Source organism: Lacerta agilis, chromosome 11, assembly GCF_009819535.1.
Source record: "Lacerta agilis isolate rLacAgi1 chromosome 11, rLacAgi1.pri, whole genome shotgun sequence".
Taxonomy (NCBI): domain Eukaryota; kingdom Metazoa; phylum Chordata; class Lepidosauria; order Squamata; family Lacertidae; genus Lacerta; species Lacerta agilis.
The window spans coordinates 40,755,300-40,775,907 of NC_046322.1; the positions used below are offsets into that span (position 1 = coordinate 40,755,300).

At 41.1% G+C, this 20,608-nt stretch overlaps 1 protein-coding gene across 4 annotated transcripts in view; it reads left to right on the forward strand.

The window, feature by feature from the left end:
* The window catches only part of FER (FER tyrosine kinase), a 140,714-nt gene that overhangs the window by 75,474 nt on the left and 44,632 nt on the right, over positions 1–20,608 (forward strand). For all 4 annotated transcript variants that reach the window (XM_033164475.1, XM_033164476.1, XM_033164477.1 and 1 more), the window contains 3 exons: positions 7,528–7,584; positions 12,575–12,690; positions 15,706–15,800. In XM_033164475.1, the coding sequence (XP_033020366.1) occupies positions 7,528–7,584; positions 12,575–12,690; positions 15,706–15,800 (268 nt within the window). The remainder of the gene's footprint in view (positions 1–7,527; positions 7,585–12,574; positions 12,691–15,705; positions 15,801–20,608) is intronic.

Sequence of the window (20,608 nt, forward strand, 5' to 3'; positions counted from 1 at the left end):
GCTATTTTGGTCCTGGGATTCTACCCTTAGTGAACTTGGCAGTTGGGCATCAGGTACTTGTAGTCCCTCACAGTTGGTAGAAGGTAACAAGTAAAGTGGGAGACCTTAATTTTGCATTTACTAAGCAATTATTTATCCAGCCCTTGATTTCAGCTTGAAAACACCAATGCTAAGAAAAGGAATATTGTATTTCTGTATGGTTCCCTGTTGTATGGTTCTCTTAGGTTTCCCCAGCTCGGTTTGAAGTACCTAGTTTGTGGTCTTTTACTCAAGAGTTCTTAGGCATGTGTTGCTTAGCTGCCCATATTTTCTAAAAACTTGACAAACTTTTTCCCGCATACCTAGCCAGCTGCTCTTCTTTTCTGGAAGAAAACATTAAAACTGGCATGCTCTTACCTTGCTTAATGGAGACAACAAGCTGCCTGTCCTCTTCCTCAGACCTTGGGAACTAGTGGGTCCTGATTGCTGACGGAGGGCAATTTCATGCTGTACCTGATTAAAAGCTACTTGATATCTGAACTTGGACATGGCACAATGCGGCCAAGATATCGCACCATAAAAACTCTGTCCACGAGGACATATCTATCTCTACCTGTGCACCAGCCTCAGCAACTGAAATGAGGATGCAACAGTGCCAAGCACCCTAGACTCCATATTTTTGTGCCAGTTGCTTGTATAGTTGGGGCATGGTGGGCAGAACACTAGAACCTGACTTATACTTTGATCTATTAGAAGTTTGGGTTCACAATGCTCTTTACAAAATAATGCTTAGGTAGAAATAACTAATGCATGCCATTGTAAAGGCATTGTTTGCACCTTAATTTTCACATTCTTTCTGCAGTAGACAAAGATAATGGCAGTAGATGCTTGATGATGATGATGATGATGAAGCAGAGCTGTCCCTGAATCAGTTTTTTCAGTGCCATGAATTACTGAGAGTCCTTGAAAGATTTTCTTTTCTGAATCTCTCTTCATAACACATATATTCTTATGAAATACATTTCCTGCTATCTACCTTTATTTTTGCACTTCATGTGCCCTCTTAGAGATACTACTGTAGGTGGCATCAAATATTGTTTTCCTAACAAGATCATTTCTCATTTCCATCGTCACAGATTGTATCAACAGGTACGCATCTGTTATTTACCTTCATTTCTTCCTCTGCTTCAGCAACTTTTGACAAATGATATTTGAATACCTACTTTCGATGAATAACGATGTGCTGTGATGGTTTTGATGTCCATAAAAAAGCATTAGGTGTAATTGTTTCCAATATTGAAAATGGAAGATTGACTTTTCTTTTTTCTTTCATTATGTTATTTTTTTTTTGCTGGCCTTACAGTAAATTATTTTCAGTGGAAGGTGGAAGCAAAAACCTATTTTCAATATATTTCTCTGCAGCCATTTTTAAATTACCTTTTGTGAAGGGGAAGAGATAACATACTGGTGCTCTTAACTAGAAAAAGAAGCCTTCTGATATCCTTATTCTTTCCCCTTTCTTTTCAGTTGTGCAGATTCTGTAATGCAGTATGAAGTCATTATTTAGAAGAAAGTGTTTGTTTATTAGAAGAAAGGTTCTCACAATTTGGCTGGGCTGTAAACAAACAAACAAACCTATCAGCTTTTGAAACCATAGTGAATTAACATTTTTTTAAAAAGCACAATACTCTGTTAAAGCAGAATCTCAAAACTGAAGATCAGAAAGTCAAGTTGACCCATCAGCAACTTATTGGATCACAGTACTGGTGTTGACATTCCCGCTTTAGATTTCAATGAATGAGACTGAATGTTCTTTATTGATTAGAGTCCTTATATTTAGAGAAATATAGGAAGTTGGTGACTGATTTGGGGAGGAACAGCTGCAAATTGTAGGGAGAGCTGAGAGAATGACTGAGATGGCTGAATGATAGAAGGGAACTGGGCGGGAACTTTCAGAATAACAAGCAGTATTTTGAGGTTTGATCTCTGCTATTTGTTACCACAGGTATTACTCCTATTGAGAGTCACTGGCCTGGGTTGGGGAGAGGGATTCTTAGCTAATTACCGTATGTCAATGCACGATCTTAAAAGCAGTGGAAGAAAACTTGCAGAAGGAGACTTCTCCATCCCTTCCCCTCCATTGCTGCCCTCTGCACCCCACAGAAGCTTCTCCTGTGAGCATTAGAGGATCTTCCCAAACTGTGTGGCTTGGCAGGGACCACTATGGGGAGTGAGAATCTTCCAGAGTAGGGAAGAGCTCATGTAACTGAACAGAGCAAAAGGTTGTTGATCCCTTCCTGAACCCTTTATCCCAATTGTCTGGTATGTGTTTTCCTGTTTATCTGGTGCATATTTCAGCATTGCCAATTCTAAATGTTCACAATCGAAATTTTCATCAATGAATGTAAGCTACCTCATTATTGATTACTCTCCATATCCACCTTGTTGACCAGATAAACAGCTGACTAAACACACAAACCTGGCTTTGGCTTTAAAGATTGGAAGCAAAGGATTGGAAATCTGTTGCCAGTTCATGTTGCCTTTCCCTAAAAGTGTTGCAGAAGCCCACCCATTTCTGTCTTACCACCTTAACTAAAAACTCCTTGTCATTTCCTGTCTTGACTATTACAGCTGTCCCACCGCTTCTGCCTTTCATTTTTCCTTCCTGTACATCAGCCCTCTCTCCTCCAACTTTGGTCACAAATCTTTCTCCTGAAGCATTTTCGGGTAACACCTATGCCAGCCCTTCTCCTCTTTCTTTATTCTGAGAGTTGGTGGGGAGGAGTTCTGCCTGATAAATCAGCAGGGGAATATTAAAAAGGGCAGTGGCCATACTCCAAAAGCCAGGGAGCAGGTGGAGACAGCTGGGAAAGATAGTCTATGTTCCTCATATAATGAAAAATGGGTGAATTGCCCATTTCAAAGCCCATATCTGTTTCCAGCATTTCATTCTCAGATTACCACCCGCACCTTCCCCCCTTTTCTTTAATTCTCCAGTGGCATAATTCTGACCCATCACTAACTTTTTTTATTTGTCAACCCAGCCCACCTTGTCCCTTTGCTGTTCTTCTTTTGGCCTCCTAATGACCACTTTCTCATAACTGCCTGTACATTTCCCCACAATAAGAAGTTGTCACCAACCAAATAGAGGTTGTCTGACTAATGATGGACAATTATTTCTGCTTCTCTGTCAGCTTGAAGCTGTTGAATGAGAGAAGTGACATCTATACATGCTCAAGCTTGTACTCAGTTCTGGGATTTAAATAATGCCTTGTGGCCACACTAAACATTTTAATACAGACTTTGCCAAGTTGGTTTATGGCAGGCATGTCCAACAGGTAGATCGTGATCTAGTGGTAGATCACTGGATGTCTGCGGTAGATCACTGGTAGATCATTGGCTCCCCCCAAAGAAGCTGAACTGTGGCTAAAAAGCTCAACATTTTACCTCCTCCCTGAAAAAACTCAACAACTTTGACCTGAACCCCCCAAAAGGGGGTAGATCACTGCCAGTTTTTAACTCTGTGAGTAGATCGCAGTCTCTTGGGAGTTGGCCACCCCTGGTTTATGGGATCAGAGTGGAGAGACAGACTAAAAGAAGAGTCTTGTATTTAGACTTTGTAGTTACAGTATTCTGATTAATTTCTAGTAGTTATAGTGAAAGAAGGGGTATTATTATGCGGTCTTAGAAAAGCAGATGTACTTTTAAAGAAAAAAACAAGTCTACACTGTAATTTTGTGGGCCTAAAATCAATCCATGCATATAAAATAGAATGCCTACGTGGGCTTCCTATTCAAGACAACTCATGGATAATGGAATTAATTTATAGACCATTTAAATAGCATTCAGTTACTGAGGACTTGTGAAACCGACTTTAACAAGGCAGCAAAATTTGCATATACAAGTCAATAGAGTGTGTTTTTTTAAGCACACATGAGAACATTACTGTGGAAGCAGATGAAATTCTGAATAATCCTTTAGCATGGAGATATTTGCTGGGGTTGAAAATTTTGACTGAAACAAATGTGCAAAGCTTGTATAATAAAGCAGTCTTGACTGAAAGGCTTACAAAAGGGAAGAAAAACACAGGTAATGATTAATGTGCTAATATAAATAGTGGTAACACTTTCTGACAGCTGATTTGATTGCAGTTTATAGTGCCATTTTGTTTAATTATTCCTCTGAAGGATTATATATCAGATACATTCTTCATAAACAAGTCTTTGAAATGCCATGTTGTCAGTATTTTTTAAAAAGTCATTCACCAGTGGCTTAAAACATGGAAATATATGAAAATCCATTTATTTTCATTTCAGTACATCCTTGCTGCTTTGCAATTTTTATTGCCAATCTAAGAGATCATCAGGTTAATACTTCAAAGAAAATGTTCCTGTTACTTTTTCAAGGAAGTTACTTTGCTTCTTTCTTGACTTCATAGAGTTCTAGTCAGTTTGATGGAGCAAAAAAGAATACAGAGTGACTGTTGTAAGGAAAAGTATACGTGTTGGGCTCTTGCCTCATTACAGCACCGGAGAGCAGAGGAAGCTGCCTTATTCTGAGTCGGACTGTTGATCCATCCAGCTCAGCAAGGAGTCTTTCCCTGTCCCTACCTGGGATTGAACATGGAACATTGAAAATGCTCTACCATTGGTGTCCTTGAAATAGGAGTACATTACGACAGAAATAGGTGCTATTAATTTGGGGGGGGGGCCTCCCATGCGCCCCTTTTGAAAATGCTACATAGCAATTAATAGGAAAGTACATATCCCATGGGATGTGGATGGCACTGTGGTCTAAACCACAGAGCCTAGGGCTTGTCGATTAGAAGGTCGGCGCTTTGAATCCCCGCAACGGGATGAGGTCCCGTTGCTCGGTCCTGCTCCTGCCAAAACACGTCAAAGTGCAAGTAGATAAATAGGTGCTGCTCCAGCGGGAAGGTAAACGGTGTTTCCGTGGGCTGCACTGGTTTGCCAGAAACAGCTTAGTCATGCTGGCCACATGACCCGGAAAAACTGCGGACAAACGCCAGCTCCCTCAGCCAATTAAGCAAGATGAGCACCGCAACCCCAGAGTCATCCACGACTGGACTTAACGGTCAAGGGTCCCTTTACCTTTACCTTTACATATCCCATACCTACTAAAGATACCATTAAAAACTGCTGTGTGAAAGAGAGAGGCTTTTTACCTTTGACCTAGGAAGCACTGTTCTTCATTTTAAAGGGGCTGCATTATAATAATGCAAAAAAGAAACCCACAATACATTTTTTAAATTAAAAAAATCTTGTGAACTTGTGGAGTCAATAGTGTTAATGTTAGTTGATGCCAGCAACAGCTATGCACATATCTGTTGCATCAGGACTGGTCATGCTCTTGGAAATTAGTTCTTACTTTCTTGCAGGTACTGTTTGAAATACTACTTAAACCTGCAGAATCAGTTTGACCAAAGTCGACAGCAGTCTTTCTACTTATGAGTTCTCAACTCTCTTAGCTTTTCTGTCCTGCTCAATGCTAACTTTCTTATTTCTCTTCCTTCCTGGTTCTGAGTGACTTTGAAACAAAATTGCTATGTAGGGAGGGTGAATGCTCTAATTCTTATGGTAACTCATTCTCTCTGAAGTATTTAATTAAAAGCAGTTAGCCTCTCCTTTGTGTAACATTTCTGTTGAGACGCTTGATGCAGAATGGCAGCTCTTTAAGAATCATTCCCTTGGGAAAAGTTGTCTACTGACATGCTTCTGAAGGTTGAATGGGATAAGTTGGGATTGCATCTAAAGTTCATTCTAACACTTTTTGTTCAGGTTTATATCTGAAGCTTTAAATGAAAGGGACCTATATAACTTTCTTATGAATTGAGCCTGAAAGCAAACTGGAAACCAGTGAACTTGTTTTGAAGCAGGAGTAATGTGACCCAGGAGCTAGGCTGAACCAGAATCTGGGCTGTTACAATTACTGTACATTTTGAATCACTTACAGCTTCTGAAGGTCTTCAGGGCTTTAAACGCTCACCTTCTACTGGAGCAGGACTTTTAAGAGTCCATGAATTTCATTTCTTAGCTTGACTTAAGGAGACTTTGTTCACATTCCTGGTGATCACTGATTGCACCTCAAATTCTCCCACAGTCTCACCCACCAGGTTCATGCACATGCTAAACACCATGGGGGGACAAGACATAATCCTGTAACATCCTGGAATAATTCCCACGAGGCTAGATGGTCTCCTAACAGCACCTTCTGAAACCTTTCCGCTAAATAAGCTTGGAACAACTTTAAGTAGTGCCCCTAATCAGGAACTAATGGCCGAGGAGTACTTAATGCGATTGAGAGAGACAGCAGAATTAACAGTGTAATGCTCCCCATATCTTCTACTGACTATCAACTATTGTGAATTAGTATAAATTGCATTTCCCAACTTAATTTGATTGTATAAAGGTCTTTGGCTTCTGACATCCGCTTCTGGGTATCAGAAGAATGAGCCATCTTGGAAATGAAACTGTTAGGTTAAAATAAATGACTAACGAATAATTTCATAAGGAATAAGCAAACTTGTCAAAAGATGCTTAGTGATTCAAAATACAAATATCATTTATTAATAGCAAATATCTTTCTCAACAATAGATAATCTGAAATTATATTTGTCAAAATAAATATTACCATATCCTGTTTAATAGAGAATTGCTCAAGTTAATTGATATGATTAGTTTTATAAATGAGGTTTCAAAGATAACCAGCAAAACTCATTCAATGTTCTTCAGGTTTCTCTTTCTCTCTCTCTCTCTCTCTCTCTCAACCTCATTTCCCCCACGAGCCTAGTGAAGAGATGTTTCAGTGTCTCATACTATATATTGAAATTTTGTTCAAGTATGTCCAGCTGTTAAATAGATATTTACATGGAAAGGTAATAATGACCAATAGGAAAACGTTGGAAGTAAAGAGATTTGTGCCAGATGAAATTTATGTGCTTGAATGGCTAAAGGCCACTACTGTCATGTAATGCATATTCCATAATAGAATGTTTGCATCAGTGATCATTAGTGTAAACTCTTGCCATTGGTGGTTTTTTTTAATGGATATTACTGGAGCTTGCTTCATGTATGTTTAGCAGATGCTAACATTCAGTTTCTTCATCTGTAGAAGAAAGAACCAATTTTCTGAATGTGCCAGAGAAAGGTCATTTTTAGGTTGACCAGCATTTGATTTTTAAAAAATATATTCTTTGCCATAAAGTTCCTTTACATAATTTTTGCTTTTTAAAAAAGGAAAAAAATCTTTCTAAAAAAACAGTGGTAGAGTTACCCTGAATTTAATAAAGGAGAGCATGCAATTTTGTATGTTATGATATCACACCTAAGCCTTAATTTTTTGATAGAAATTTGCTGAAGCTTGCTTTTAACATCCTATTGTGTAGTAGCAGCTTACTCTTGAGATTATGTTCTTAGCATGTTGCTGATTGAATAGTCTCACTTTAGGTCACTTCCTGCTAGCTCACAGAGGTTTTATAGGAATGCAGTATTTTGTAGACTAAACACTGGTGTGTATTTCTTGCTGCAGGATAAAAAATGGATTCTCAATCATGAAGATGTCACACTGGGAGAATTACTGGGCAAAGTAAGTAAACATCTGTTCTTAATGAGGAAAAGAACACCTTAGCCTTGGAGTTTGAAGTATACTTGTGATATTGAGAATGGTGGGCTTCTTCCACCACCCAATATATAATGACATTGCTTTGTAGCAGAATTGCAATAAAAAATTTTTTTTGTCATAACAGACCCAGCCAAAGTTAAGCAGATTTTAAGACCTACTTCAGTGAGAGAAGTTTAAGCATGAACTAATAGAAAAGTGCTTAACTCGAGTAAAAAAAAAAGCCCTAAGTTATCAATAATTTTAAAATAGCTTTGTTTTGTAATGCAGATATTACCGTACTTTTCTGTCTATAAGACGAGGGATTTTAATTTAAAAATTAGCTTTAAAATTAGCCCTCGTCTTATACGTGGGCAGTGCAGAAGGGGGTTGGGCAATTGGTCGCAGCTGCGAGGAGGAGATTGCAAGTGGTGATAGTGTGGGTGATTGGTGGAAGTTGGAAGGACTGCTGGTGATTTTGCGGCTGTCTGTCCTCGGCGATGTGTGCCGGCAATCCCCCCCCCCCAAAAAAAGCTCACCAACTCTGGGCAATCCTCTCCATTTTCTTAATTTGGAGCCCCCCCAAATAGGGGGCATTTTATAGACGGGAAAATATGGTATATTAATCAGATCAGTAAACTAGAGCAGTTAATTTTGGTGGAATCTTTTTTAAGTAAACAGCTTCCCAACCTGCTGTGCATTATTAATTTCATAGCTTTACATAATTTCCTTTTCCACCATTGCTATTTGCTTTTTAGGTTTTTGCACATGTTTTCCCCTCACTCACCCCCATCTGCAGTTTTTGTTTTCTGAAATTCATACCATCATAGAATCGTAGAGTTGGAAGGGACCCTGAGGATAATCTAGCCCAGCCTCCTGCAATACGGGAATCACAACTAAATCATACATGACAGATGGCCATTTAACCTCTGCTTATAACCCTTCAAGCCCACCAGGCAGAGCATGCTCTTGCCAGTATCAGAACAATGAAGGGGCAAAACTTACTTGCTAGAAGCTGCAGGACAATGGAGAATTTAGGGGGAGGAACTCACATAGTGTTCAGTAACTAGCACATAATAATAATAATAATAATAATTAATAATAATTCAGTTCGTTTCTATACCACTTTATTTTTAAGAACAAAGTCTCCAAGCTTTTTACAACACATTAAAACATCAGCTAAAACAATCCTGATTAAAACATTATGGAAGAAACTCAAATATAAACTATACATTCAAAGCAACATAATTAGCAGGAAACTAATATATGTTAAAGATTTCAAAATAAAACATTGCAAATGCAGTCAACTAGAGAATGTACATTTAACACAGCAAAGTTAACAAAACATTTTAAAAAAAACATTTCAAAAGAAAACATTACTAAAAATATTTTTTGCTACTGTGCAGATTTGCCAACCTAGCTTTGCTCAATTACCTGCGGACTTCTGTAAGTAAAGGAAGCCGCTGCAATCCTTCTTGCAGTTGCCAGTTTGTGTGACATGGTCCTAGCAGGATGTGTCTCTCCAGCCCCCAGTCACAGAGTAGTGTTTGGGTGCTGGGTAGTAGCTGCCAGAATCTCTTGTATGCTTTGTATCAGTGTAAGGTCCAAGTGTTTGGACAATGCCTCTCTGGGCATATTGCATATACAGAGTAGGGCTTTGCATGTGCATTCAACCCAGGTGTGTGATTAGGGGAATGTGGAATCTTCATATTGAGCACTGTGGGTAATGAAATGAGCCAGTTCATTCCTTTGTCTTCAGTTTTGAGACACACTGTAAACATTGTGGGTGAAATTCAGAGAACGTTAGATGCACATAAATCCTATTAAAATAAATGGGACTTAAGTGCATAACTGTAAGCTTATATCCCATGAATGTGAATGGTAATGATAGATGCCTAATTTTCTTTGGGTTGTGCTGTACAGCTGCAACACAGAGCCTTGCCTGTGAACTCCCTGCACTCTTTTGTGTGACAGCCAAATGCTGGGAGCACACTGCATGCACAGCAGTTTCCCATTTTACTTTTCTTTCACACAAGACAATGGGAGGCTTCTGCATGTGTAGGGTGTTTTCAGGTTTGTTTGGACATCATAGGGAGATCTGTTGAGCATAATTTCTACTTACTCATCCAAGTTACTAATGTATTTGTTGACTAGGTAAGGTAAAGTAAGGTAAAGGACCCCTGGACGGTGAAGTAAGGATCCTCTAATTTATGCCCATGGATTGTATTTGGAGAAATAGTGGGAGTATGCCTCCTCTTCTGCACATCTCCCTTTGCTCCCAGTCAGTGCCAACCTAAGACTTTTTGTGGATACCTCTCTGGATGTGGCCTTAAGAAGTGCATTTCATCTGAGTTAAGGGGTGACTTACATTTATTCATTTTTACAGTTGAGCATCCCAGCACCAAGGAACACCCAAATACCACTGCTAAAACAGAATTAAAACTTTTTTAAAAAAACAACAACAACCCTAAAATAAAACAGCACAATATGGAAAGCAAGGAACAACCTCATATTATATCGGCCTGCTGGAAATGCCAGCTGAAACAGTCATTTCCCCCCACTTGCCTGTGAACAGTGTTAGAAACTGAGATATGAAAGCTAGGAGCTAAATGGCACCTTAAACCTAGGTTATGGGCACAACAACGGAATGTCTAGATGCACTTTTTAAATAACAAGAATACAAAGCTGAAAATGAATGAACTGCAGCTGAAATATTATGTTCATTTTTCACATGGTCTAGTCATTCACCTCCCCACCCCACCCCTTAATATTCTTAAGAGGGTCTCTTTTCCAGTCTTCAGAGAGTAGCTGGAAGTGGGGAGGCAGAAAAAGGTCCTCCTTCCCAAACACAGGACTGTCCCCTGATATCCATTCAAATCGATTATTGTCCTGCATGAAGTAGGACACATGGCCACCATAGCAGGACCTGACCTGTAAGCTCCTGCTGGGATCCAGGGCTTGTTACATTCTCGCAATCCTGGAAGGAGAGGCATTTCTAGCTCCCAGGCCGCTCAGGTCCCTTGAGTACTGGGCCTAAGTTGTTAAAAAGAAGAAACGTAAAATAATCCATACCACCATGTTCTTTTCCTCAAAATACTGCCTCCTCAGTCTTGGACAAAACTGGATCATGTACCTCAAGGCTAGAATGGCTTAGATTAAAGTGATTTCACGGTGTGATTAAATTACTTCAAGTTGTGTTATTTCAGCTCCTATACCTAATTATTCCATATCCTGTGGCAAATGTCAATAGAAGCAAACTTCCTGAAGAACTTAGAAATCCAGTTATTTTTGTAAGTCCTATTCCTTCCTTCCCGTAGGACCATCACCTACACCCAAGTATAAAGTGAAATGTGTAGGCATTGGATAAAGAGCAATTGACAGCTAAGCTGATACCTCTTAAGGTGTCATCCCCTCCACCCCCTGGCTATTCTGCAAAAAGTTATAATTGTCTAAGAAGCATCAGCCAAGGGAAATGACAGATGGACAATAATTCTGTTCCATTTGGTACAAACTATTAAGTAGTCTTAATTTCAGCATTTTGCTAAATTATAAGAAATCAGGGCACACCTTCTGCTTTAACTTTTACTTGGTAGCAGATCACACACCCCTCCCCCCAGTTTCCACCAACAAAGCGAGGGCCATTTTAGAATTCTCAGCCCCTGCCTTGCCATTCATTTTAGTGGTAGGAGTATTGCCACTTACAACCAAGGAGACTCTCAAAGAAAAGCAAATGAAAAATCCACACAATAAAACACAATTTACAAAAGTTTAAGACAATATCTTAGTGGCATATTTACATGCCCTCCCCAATCCAAACACATCCTTTCCTCTGCCTAAAAGCAAAATGGAGTTTCCCCAAAATGTCGAAAGAAAGCAAAGTAACTTTCCTCGAGGGGGTCTGTAGTCCTTAGGCAGCCGTCTTCTAAGCAGCAGCTCCTTATGAGGGTTTGTACACAAGAGCAGATGGGAAAGCTCACCCCTGATGGCTCCAAACATACTCTGTCCCAGTAAATCACAACCCTTGCGCAAAACCTCCTTCTAGGCATCCTATTTATTGAGAGTTCATCTTGAACTCTTTGCGGCAAGTTTGTAGGGAGGTTATTTGATGTTGCATCAAGCAATTATTCTCACACATTACATTGCCGTTTCTCATTATATTCAGGAGAAATTCTGAGTGGGTTTGGAGTGGGGTAGATGGAAGTGGGTTTGCTGCACAAGTGTGCAACATGAACATGCCAGTATGTGTTTGAATCCCACCTACAAAACCGATGACCTGAAAGCAGCTGAGGTCTAAACAGAGGAGACCCTGATGGGAAGAGGGAGAGCAAAGAGGAGCCCTAGGATCACCTAACTGAGCCTGGGTTCCTCTCTTTTCTCCCACCATTAGGAGAAAATATTTCTTCTTCTTCTTCCCAATAAACAGAAGCTAGATGACTGGGACTAGTCATATACTTCCCCCTCTGGAGTCATGAAAAGGAGTTTGGGCTGGCCACTGTGCTTTGCTGCCTACAGAGAAGGAAAAGTGATGACAGGAAGGGAAGAGAGGACACTGCAAGGCAGATAAGCAGGTGCAGTGGGGGAAGAGACTGCCTTAATGAAGTGTGTTTCTCCCACTCTTGTGTCAAAATCTTTTGTGAAACATTGCTAAGTTGCTTTTTCCGTGGTAGATGACTGGATGGAGCAAAGTATAAAATTAATGGGGTGTTCAGTCTATAAGGCATTAAACATTCATTATATAAAGGCAGTGTTTGACTAAAGCCTTGAAGCTTGATTTCATCGGCTTTTCAAAAACGTTAAAGTAACATTTCTTCCCATAAGTTAAAAAGGGAAGTATCTATTTCCTTAACCCATGTGTGAGCTTATATAAGCATTTTGTTAACTGACACAGCTGTGGTATTTTCTGCAGAGTGGAACTTTCTTTTGCTGAGGAATGCCATTAAGTTTGTTTACTGACAATTTGTAATATCTGCAATTTCAGGGTAATTTTGGTGAAGTATATAAGGGAATATTGAAAGATAAAACTCCTGTTGCTGTAAAGACATGTAAAGAAGACCTTCCCCAGGAGCTGAAAATAAAGTTTTTATCAGAGGCCAGGTGAGTGGTGTAAATGTGAATAAATGTGCACTTGGGATCCATTACATACCTAAATTTAATGCAGTTCTAAAACAGGGAATAGTTCCTAGATTGTCTGAGACTAATCAATACTTTTCACTTCAAAATGTATTTCAAATTACCGGTAGCAGTGGTGGTGGAGGCCCTCCCTGAATTAATTCTCCCTGGAAGAAGTAAAATGTCATATGCAATCTGATATAATATCAAAGGTGAAAATAACCATTAACTGTTGATGGAAATTCCATATTGTGTAATATGCATACAGTGGAAAACATTGCAAGTTAGATTATCTTACTGGGGCAATATTGTAGTAAGTGACATCAAGAAACTCTTTTACCCTGCCAAGCAACTTGGACAACATGGAATAGGGTTTTTCTTTTTCTTTTCTTTCTTTCTTTTCTAAGAAACCTTGAACTATAGTAATTATTCAATATGAATTATTTACTGAGGCTCAATTGACATCTTACAGTTTTTTGTGGTTTTGTGGTTTTTTTTCTTTAAGGATAAACCACCTAGAAAACTATCTCAAAACAGTACTTGGCTGAAATATTATACAACCTTTAATGTTTCTCTAGATTTAAACTCAGCCACAGTGTCCAAGTGTGGCTTTGTGCGGTATAATAGGTAGCTGTTTGTGAGACTTGGGTTTCATATCCCTGCACAGTTGTTCAGAATGAACCTCCCAGGGCTACTAACAGGATAAAATGTGAATTTGAGCTGAGCCTTGCCTGTGGGAGAAGCAGTTGGTTGAGGTCTGCCTATTCCTCACAGTCTTGATCTTTTTCTTCAGATCTTTTGTGATTTCAGTTACATTCCCTCCCTACCCCACCCCACCCTGCCAAATCAAATGTGGAAGGCATGGTATAAAGGACGCGATGGTGAACCTGCAGCCCTCCAGGTGTTGTTGGACTACAGCTCCCATCAGGTCCACCCAGCACATCAGTAGGGAGAATGAGAATTCGACAATGCTTGGAGAGCCACAGGTTCCCCATCCCTGCTGTAAATGTTCCATGTGCACTCAAGTACATTGGGTGTCAAGGAGGAACAGCCATGGACATCTAACTCAGTGCCATTCTTGGCTGCTCTGTATGCATAGAGCCCCAATGTTTTTGTTCCTTGGCAAGGCAAAAGTCCTCTGCCCTCCACCCAGGAATCCAACAGCCCAGGTCTTTCTGTGTAGATTGCATGTGCTTAGACTTAATGGTAAGAACAAGTGTGTGACTGGGTGGGGGGTCTGTTGGGGGAGGAGAGCCCGCCCTGTAGAGGACAGAATCGTAGAATTGTAGAGTTGCTATGTAGATGTGTTATGCTAGTGGCAGCACTCCCAAGCAGAAGAGGGGTGGGATGGATTGGGATATATACCTCTGTACTACTAGTGGATTTACTTGTCCATGCCATGAGGTATGGGAAGGATCAAGAGGTGCTTGGGTAGTGTGTGTAGCCTTGGGCCTTACAGAAGAGGCGGAGGAACAATACCAGAACTTCAAAGAGCAAAGGAGAAGGCAAGCATTAACGTAGTGCAAAAAAAGTAGCCATTTAGCAACTTGTACAAACTGTCGTGCTATATCCTGATGATGATGATTGACTCAAAAGGTTTCGAGCAAGCTTCAGGTAGTAAATTGCTGCTTTCTAATACCAGATTGAAGCCATGTTCTCCTGGGTCTTGCAATCATGAGCTCTCCTAGCATGGGGGGGGGCATAACTGTACACCTGGGCTTTCCAGAACTATATGAGGAGCTAGATCATGCCACGGCTTGTTAATTTGTTAATGAGAACATCTCTTTAGAGCTTAAGTTGAAAATGAATCAGTGTAACTTCTCTGTTCACATCTTTAAAATGATTAAGATGGTAGAAGGCACAGGTGTTGATTGCAACTGGAGAGTGATCACATGTCATTTGTCTTCATGGAAATGTTCAAATCTGTTCCAGTATTTTCTGCCTATTCTAAAGTAGTGAATATTTGCTTTCTATCTATTTTTACTTGTATGTACTTACATCTGGTAGATGTTGATAAAAATAAATGGCACTCTAGCCCTATCACTTGCATGGTGGGCTAACAAGTATAAAGGGGACTATAGAGCAGGAGTCGGCAACCTAAGGCCCATGGGCCGGTAGTGGCCCACGAGGCTTGTCTAACTGGCCCATGGCAACCCCTGCCGCCGCCCCCCGCCACCCACTCTTACCGGGGGGGGGTGCGGCGCAGGGGCCAACTTCTGTGTTTATGGTGCCTGTGCGCATGTGCTCCAACCCGAATGTGCGCTGGAAATAGCATGTGTGCATACATGCGGGGCGGAGAAGCGCCCGTGTGCATGTGCACACGCTATTTCCGGCACACTTCCGGGTCGGGGGAGCGCCGGAAATAGCGTGTGAGCGCGGGTGCTCCTCCGATCCGGAAGAGCGCGCGTGCGCACACGCCCCAGCCCATCCTCTGACAGACGGAGCGTTGACCGGCCCATCCTCGGATAAGGTTGCCGACCTCTGCTATAGAGTCTCAACATTAGCCCCACGTCTTTGTCACACTGCCCCTTACAGCTTCCCATATGTTCAGGGCAGGTGTGTGTGCAGTGGAGAGTGTTTAGCACTCAAGTAGACTCCCTGCACGTTCTAGAAATCTGGTTGTGTTTGATTCTAGATGATATGAGCAAACCTGTGTAAGTATTTATGATGTGTATTTTCCTGTTTGCTTAAATTGTACTATGGTTGTGTTTAATTTCTTTTGAAAGTTACCCTGTGATTCTTTATGTGAAATGTATTGGATAAAGTAAATGAATACATGCTCATGATTACCTTTCATGTGTGTTGTCACTAAGAAGAGCTTTAGTTTTATCATCTTTCTTAGTGAGAGGTGGTTTCAGTTGTACAATGTGATTCTTTTCGTGTTTACTGAAACTCATCTGAGTTTATTTGAATCGTGCAGGTGCTCTGTAACTTTTTCCCTACATAACTGAAATCAAGTTGATACAATGACGTGATAAAACCTTTGTACCCCTTTTTCAGAATACTCAAACAGTATGACCATCCGAATGTGGTAAAGCTTATAGGAGTTTGCACTCAAAGGCAACCTATATATATCGTTATGGAGCTTGTTCCAGGTAATGTGTTCATTTATTCTTATAGCATTCTTGTAGTACCCTGGTTTCTAATCCTCCCCTTTTGTTTGGATATACTCATTGTCCTTCCTCTGCATCTTCTCAGTTTAAATAATCTGCTCTTTAGAGACAGAAGGGTCTCTGATATCCATACACTATTTCAGAATCAAAGAATTATTTTGTTTTTACCAGCAGGTGGAGACAGTATCAAAGTCATTGCTCGTAGGCACATCCCATTGTAAATCAGTATGAATCATGGGAATATGTGCAATCTGCTTTTCCATGTTCATTCCACATACTGAATACATATGTGAAGAGCAAAAAGTAAAAGTCTTATTCTATAATATTAAATTAATCAGTAATTCAGTACATCACTTTTACTTAAAAGGAACAGGGATGTTCTGAATTAGGGTTAGAACCTGTGTTCCCTGAGCTGTTCCTGGACTCCAGCTCCCACCAGTCTCAAACTAGAAGGTTAATGGTCAAGGATATTGGGAGTTGTAGTCGAGCAGCACCTGGAATGCATCCCCATCCCTGGGCTTACATGTATTTTCAATGCTTTTGGTGCACAAATAGTGTTGACTAGTTTAACTAGTCTATTTTTTTTCTTCAAAGTTTCCCCCCTCACTTTGAGTTACAGGTGAGGAAGCAAGGTCTGTTGCTTTCTGTCTCATAATCTTTGCTGAACCTCGTGCCCCTTTTGCTAACAAAAATATATTTCTGGAGAGAAAACTGTGGAGAATATGCTGTTGCCATATCACTCACAAGATTAATATTCCATATGGTTCCTAAGTGCGAAACCAGGTGGAATTATAACACGGAGAGAGTGTTTATACCAAGGGTGAGGAACCTATGGGCCTTCAGATGTTGCTGGACTCCCAACTACTATCAGCCCAGCCAGCCAATGGTCAGGAATGATGGGAAATTTTGACCAACATCATCCAGAGGCCCTGGGTTCCTGGTTTATACAATTTGGATGTATCAACCTTGAGTTGACTTTTTTAAAAGGGTTAATCTAGTTTTTATGTTTTGTTCTCCATGGTGTACCATGACCAAAGCAGCTCATGTTCAATACCAAAATACAGCATCATAAACAAGGAGTTCATAACAAAACATATCAAGCAAATTCAAATAGGACAAAGTCAAGTAATCAGAGTCAATATCATAATGAATGATACTTTTAAATACAAAGGCACAATAAGAATGAATGGTTTGTGAAAAAAGATAAAAGTTAACCCAGTGTTTGCTACTAGTTGCTGCAAGTCTTGCCTCAGCCCAGTTTATATAACAGTCTGGCATGTCTGGGGCAGGGCTTCTCACCAGGCTACATGGCTTGCAGCTGGCTCCTTCATTTCTCCTCTAAGAATGCAACATTAAAGGGGAAAAGGCTGCCCTCCACCAAGAGCAGCAAGATGTTAGATCTTAATGACAGCTATTTGTATTTTTATCTCATCCCACTAGTGTAAATAGTCTGATAAAAAGATCTGAAGAACTCGCAGAAGCCTGGAGGGCAGCATGAGAGCTAGCCACCTTGTCACTTTCAATTTATATGATATTATTCCTATGGCAATGAAGCATCTGCCTTTGATTGGCTAAGGTGGTATGTTGACATGGAATGTTCATCTTGCAGTCCAGCTCCTGCGTAAGAAACGTTTTCAGTTAGGGTGGATTCGGCAGGGGTAGGTTGTGGAATGGAAAACTTCCCAGTGTGCAGAGAAGCCAAGAAGCTCAGAGAAAAGGATGCTAGAGGAAGGATGCATAGTTGGATTTGGGCTTAGAAGGAGAAGGGGAAGGGCAGAAGAATAAAGCAACTGAGGCAAAAGGGAGCTACAGTAATGAGACTAGGAAAAAGGAACCCTCTTTGGGCCACATAGTGTGGAGGAACTGAATGATGTGAGAGTGAGAGCTAGGTAATTTTCTTAAGAAACATGGAGGGCAAGGAAAGTGGTTGCTTGGTCTAGAGCCTTGAGAAGGGAATTGTGCCAGGCTTGGCTTCTGCTGTCACTGCAGCATTGTGACTTGAATTTCTTAAGGGTGCAACAGTTGGAGCCAAAAAGCAGGAGGCAGGGCTGGATTTCATGTACTGAAACCTAACATTCATCAACCTAGTGCCCTTAAGATGTTTTGGACTACAATCCCCAAGAGATCCAGCTGGCTGGGGTGATGGGAGATGTAGTCCCAAATATCTGAAGGGGGAAAAAAATGTTGCAGAAGGGTGGGATGGAGACTGGTAAAAAGTGTTAAAACCAATAGGCAGGCAGCAGGATCAGAGTTAAAGTAGAACAAGCCGAGGTTGTGAGCCAGGAGGCCTGAGGAAGATTCTCAGAAATCAAGGTGACAACAGGGCACAGAAGGAAAACATGCACTTGCATCCAGGAAATCAGACAGAAACCTGGAACTGGAGTAAGAGTTGAACAAGCCTAGCAGAGTTGACCAGAAAGCAGCAACTGCCAGGACTGTAATTGCTTCCACATAAGAAGGACACGAGCACTGCGAGGGGTGGGGGGCAGGAAGCAATTGCTCAGGTTTCAGTCCCATATAGCGGAAACGATAACCGAGCAGCCATTTTTCTCTAAACACATCACTTCTCAGCCACTGTTTCTGCCCTCAACTCTGTTTAGGATCATGAGCACATGGCTGCTTGGTTTGTGGCACATGCTTCTCCTTGTCCACTCCCTTCTCTTATTGGTGGCAAATAGATATTCTCAGCCTTTTTTTCCTGTAAGTAGAAGCTGCCATCTTGCCCACGGCAGCAGTCACAAACATGGTTTGAATGATGCCAGGCAAAGTTCTTCTCATGGCGAGTGATTCAGATGATCTGTCATAGTTGTAGTGGCAAGGAACTGACACAAGCGGAGTAGTCCTATAAGGTCATAAATGCAGCTGAGGTATCCGTCTGAGCCGGGGGACTCACGACACAATTTCAGTGTTTTTTCTTTATTATAATGTGCTTAAAGAAGTACTAAATTTAAGGTGGACTGGGCAGAAAAAAGTATTATTGAAAGGATGAAGAAGTGGGGATCCCCTTAATGAAATATTTTAGGGTATGTATTTTGAAACCATTTTTCTGTCTTCTGTGCCCTTTAGCTGGGAACCAATCACATAATACTGCTTTTAATTTGTAGCTTTTAAATGTGTATGGTTTTCATATGGTTTAATATAGATGCAGTCCCTACTGAATCACTGGCTTGTTTTTTAGTGTCAGCATATAACTGCAAAATTCATGCCAGTATGCTTTTTATGGCTTTAATATTTCATCCATCAAAATATTGCTGATACAGCATTAGCCATTTGTGGATACTTTAAAATAGTATTCCATAATGCTTTGTTTGGTTGCTCTAATGTTTCATTTGGTGTCTAATATTCCAAAACAAATGAGGATGGGAGAGCATAAGCTGACCACTTATTATCATGGTGAATAATCATTCATTGTTTGAAATGGGAGCCAAATATTTCAATTTGCACATTGCATAAGTTCAAAGCCTGTTAGCATATTCCATAAGAAACTGTGCTGACATTTTTATCGTTCTCCTCTGGCTAGGCTATTGTATATTATACCACTACTTATTTTTCGTGTGAGGCTATACAGTAAAAAAAAAAGGCTGAACTGAAAGAAAAAAAATACTGTCTCCAATTTGAGAGCTGCTTCTTGTTTCTTTTTCTTTTTAAAAATACACAAAGCCAGAACTAATGGAATCATAGTAAGCCTCTCCTCCTTAGCGAGGGGAGGGGTTGTGAGCGGGAGCCGGCTCCAGCATTGAGGCGGGGGCGTTTCGCCCCAGCCCTACCTAGCCCCGCCGCCGCGCCGCGCCCCTTGGGGGCGGGGATTTGCTGCACCTGGGCAGCCGCGGCGGCACCTCTCCGCCATTCTGCGTCGCTTCACCGCCGGATCACCCGCCCACCCTCCCTTAGGTTCCTTGGATAGGACATTGCTATGGACTGCGGTTGGTCGCCTTGTTTGTACAAGGGTCCTGGTAGGAATTTTGGCCAAGTGGCAAATTGGCACAGCCTCATTGGTTTTTTCGTCTACCTCGTAGCAAATTGTCACAACTATGTTAGATTGGCGGTTAGGCATTGGGTTTAGTGTGGTATCGGAGGGCATAGGTTCGGGCCATCGCCTAACCCTCCTAAAGTTTGGGTATTCCGTAAAGGAATCCGGCAGTCGTGGATCCTGTCCAATGCCTTGTTGGTGGCTAGGGGCCATGGCACGACCTCCGGTGACTTCAGGGGGTGGAGCTTCCAGTTGTATCTTGCATCAACAAGCTCCACCTCATGGGCGGTTAACCCTTGAGTGACTCCACGCTCTGCGGGGGGAGTCAACTATAGTCTGTTCAACCCAATGCCTAAGCCAATACCACTCACACGCTGTAACCAATAAAGTTGTGGCCTTTTTTCCTCCATTAACTTAAAATCATGCGTCATTGTGTTTTATTTCTGACATGCGGGAGTAGGGTCCTCGAATCACAACTAAGAGTTTCTGCAGCAAACAAGGGAAATAAAACTTTATTCCAAATGTAATTCTTCTGTCTTGACACCCATGCCACAGGTTTAGGAAGAGGTGAATGCCCCCAGGTAGGTCTAGGAATGCCCCCAGTCTGAATCCCTGGAGAGCCTCTGTTGTAGACAGTACTGAGCTACATGGACTAATAGGCGGTATAAGGCAGCTTTTCTGTGTCTGTTGAGCCTCTCTTCCAGTTTGTCACCTAATGATGGTAGCCACCATCATGTTCAAGAAGCCCTCCTGGCCTTCCTATCAAGAGTTGCTACAGCCCTAAAACATTTTGACATCATAGCAGTTGAAACAGTGGTTG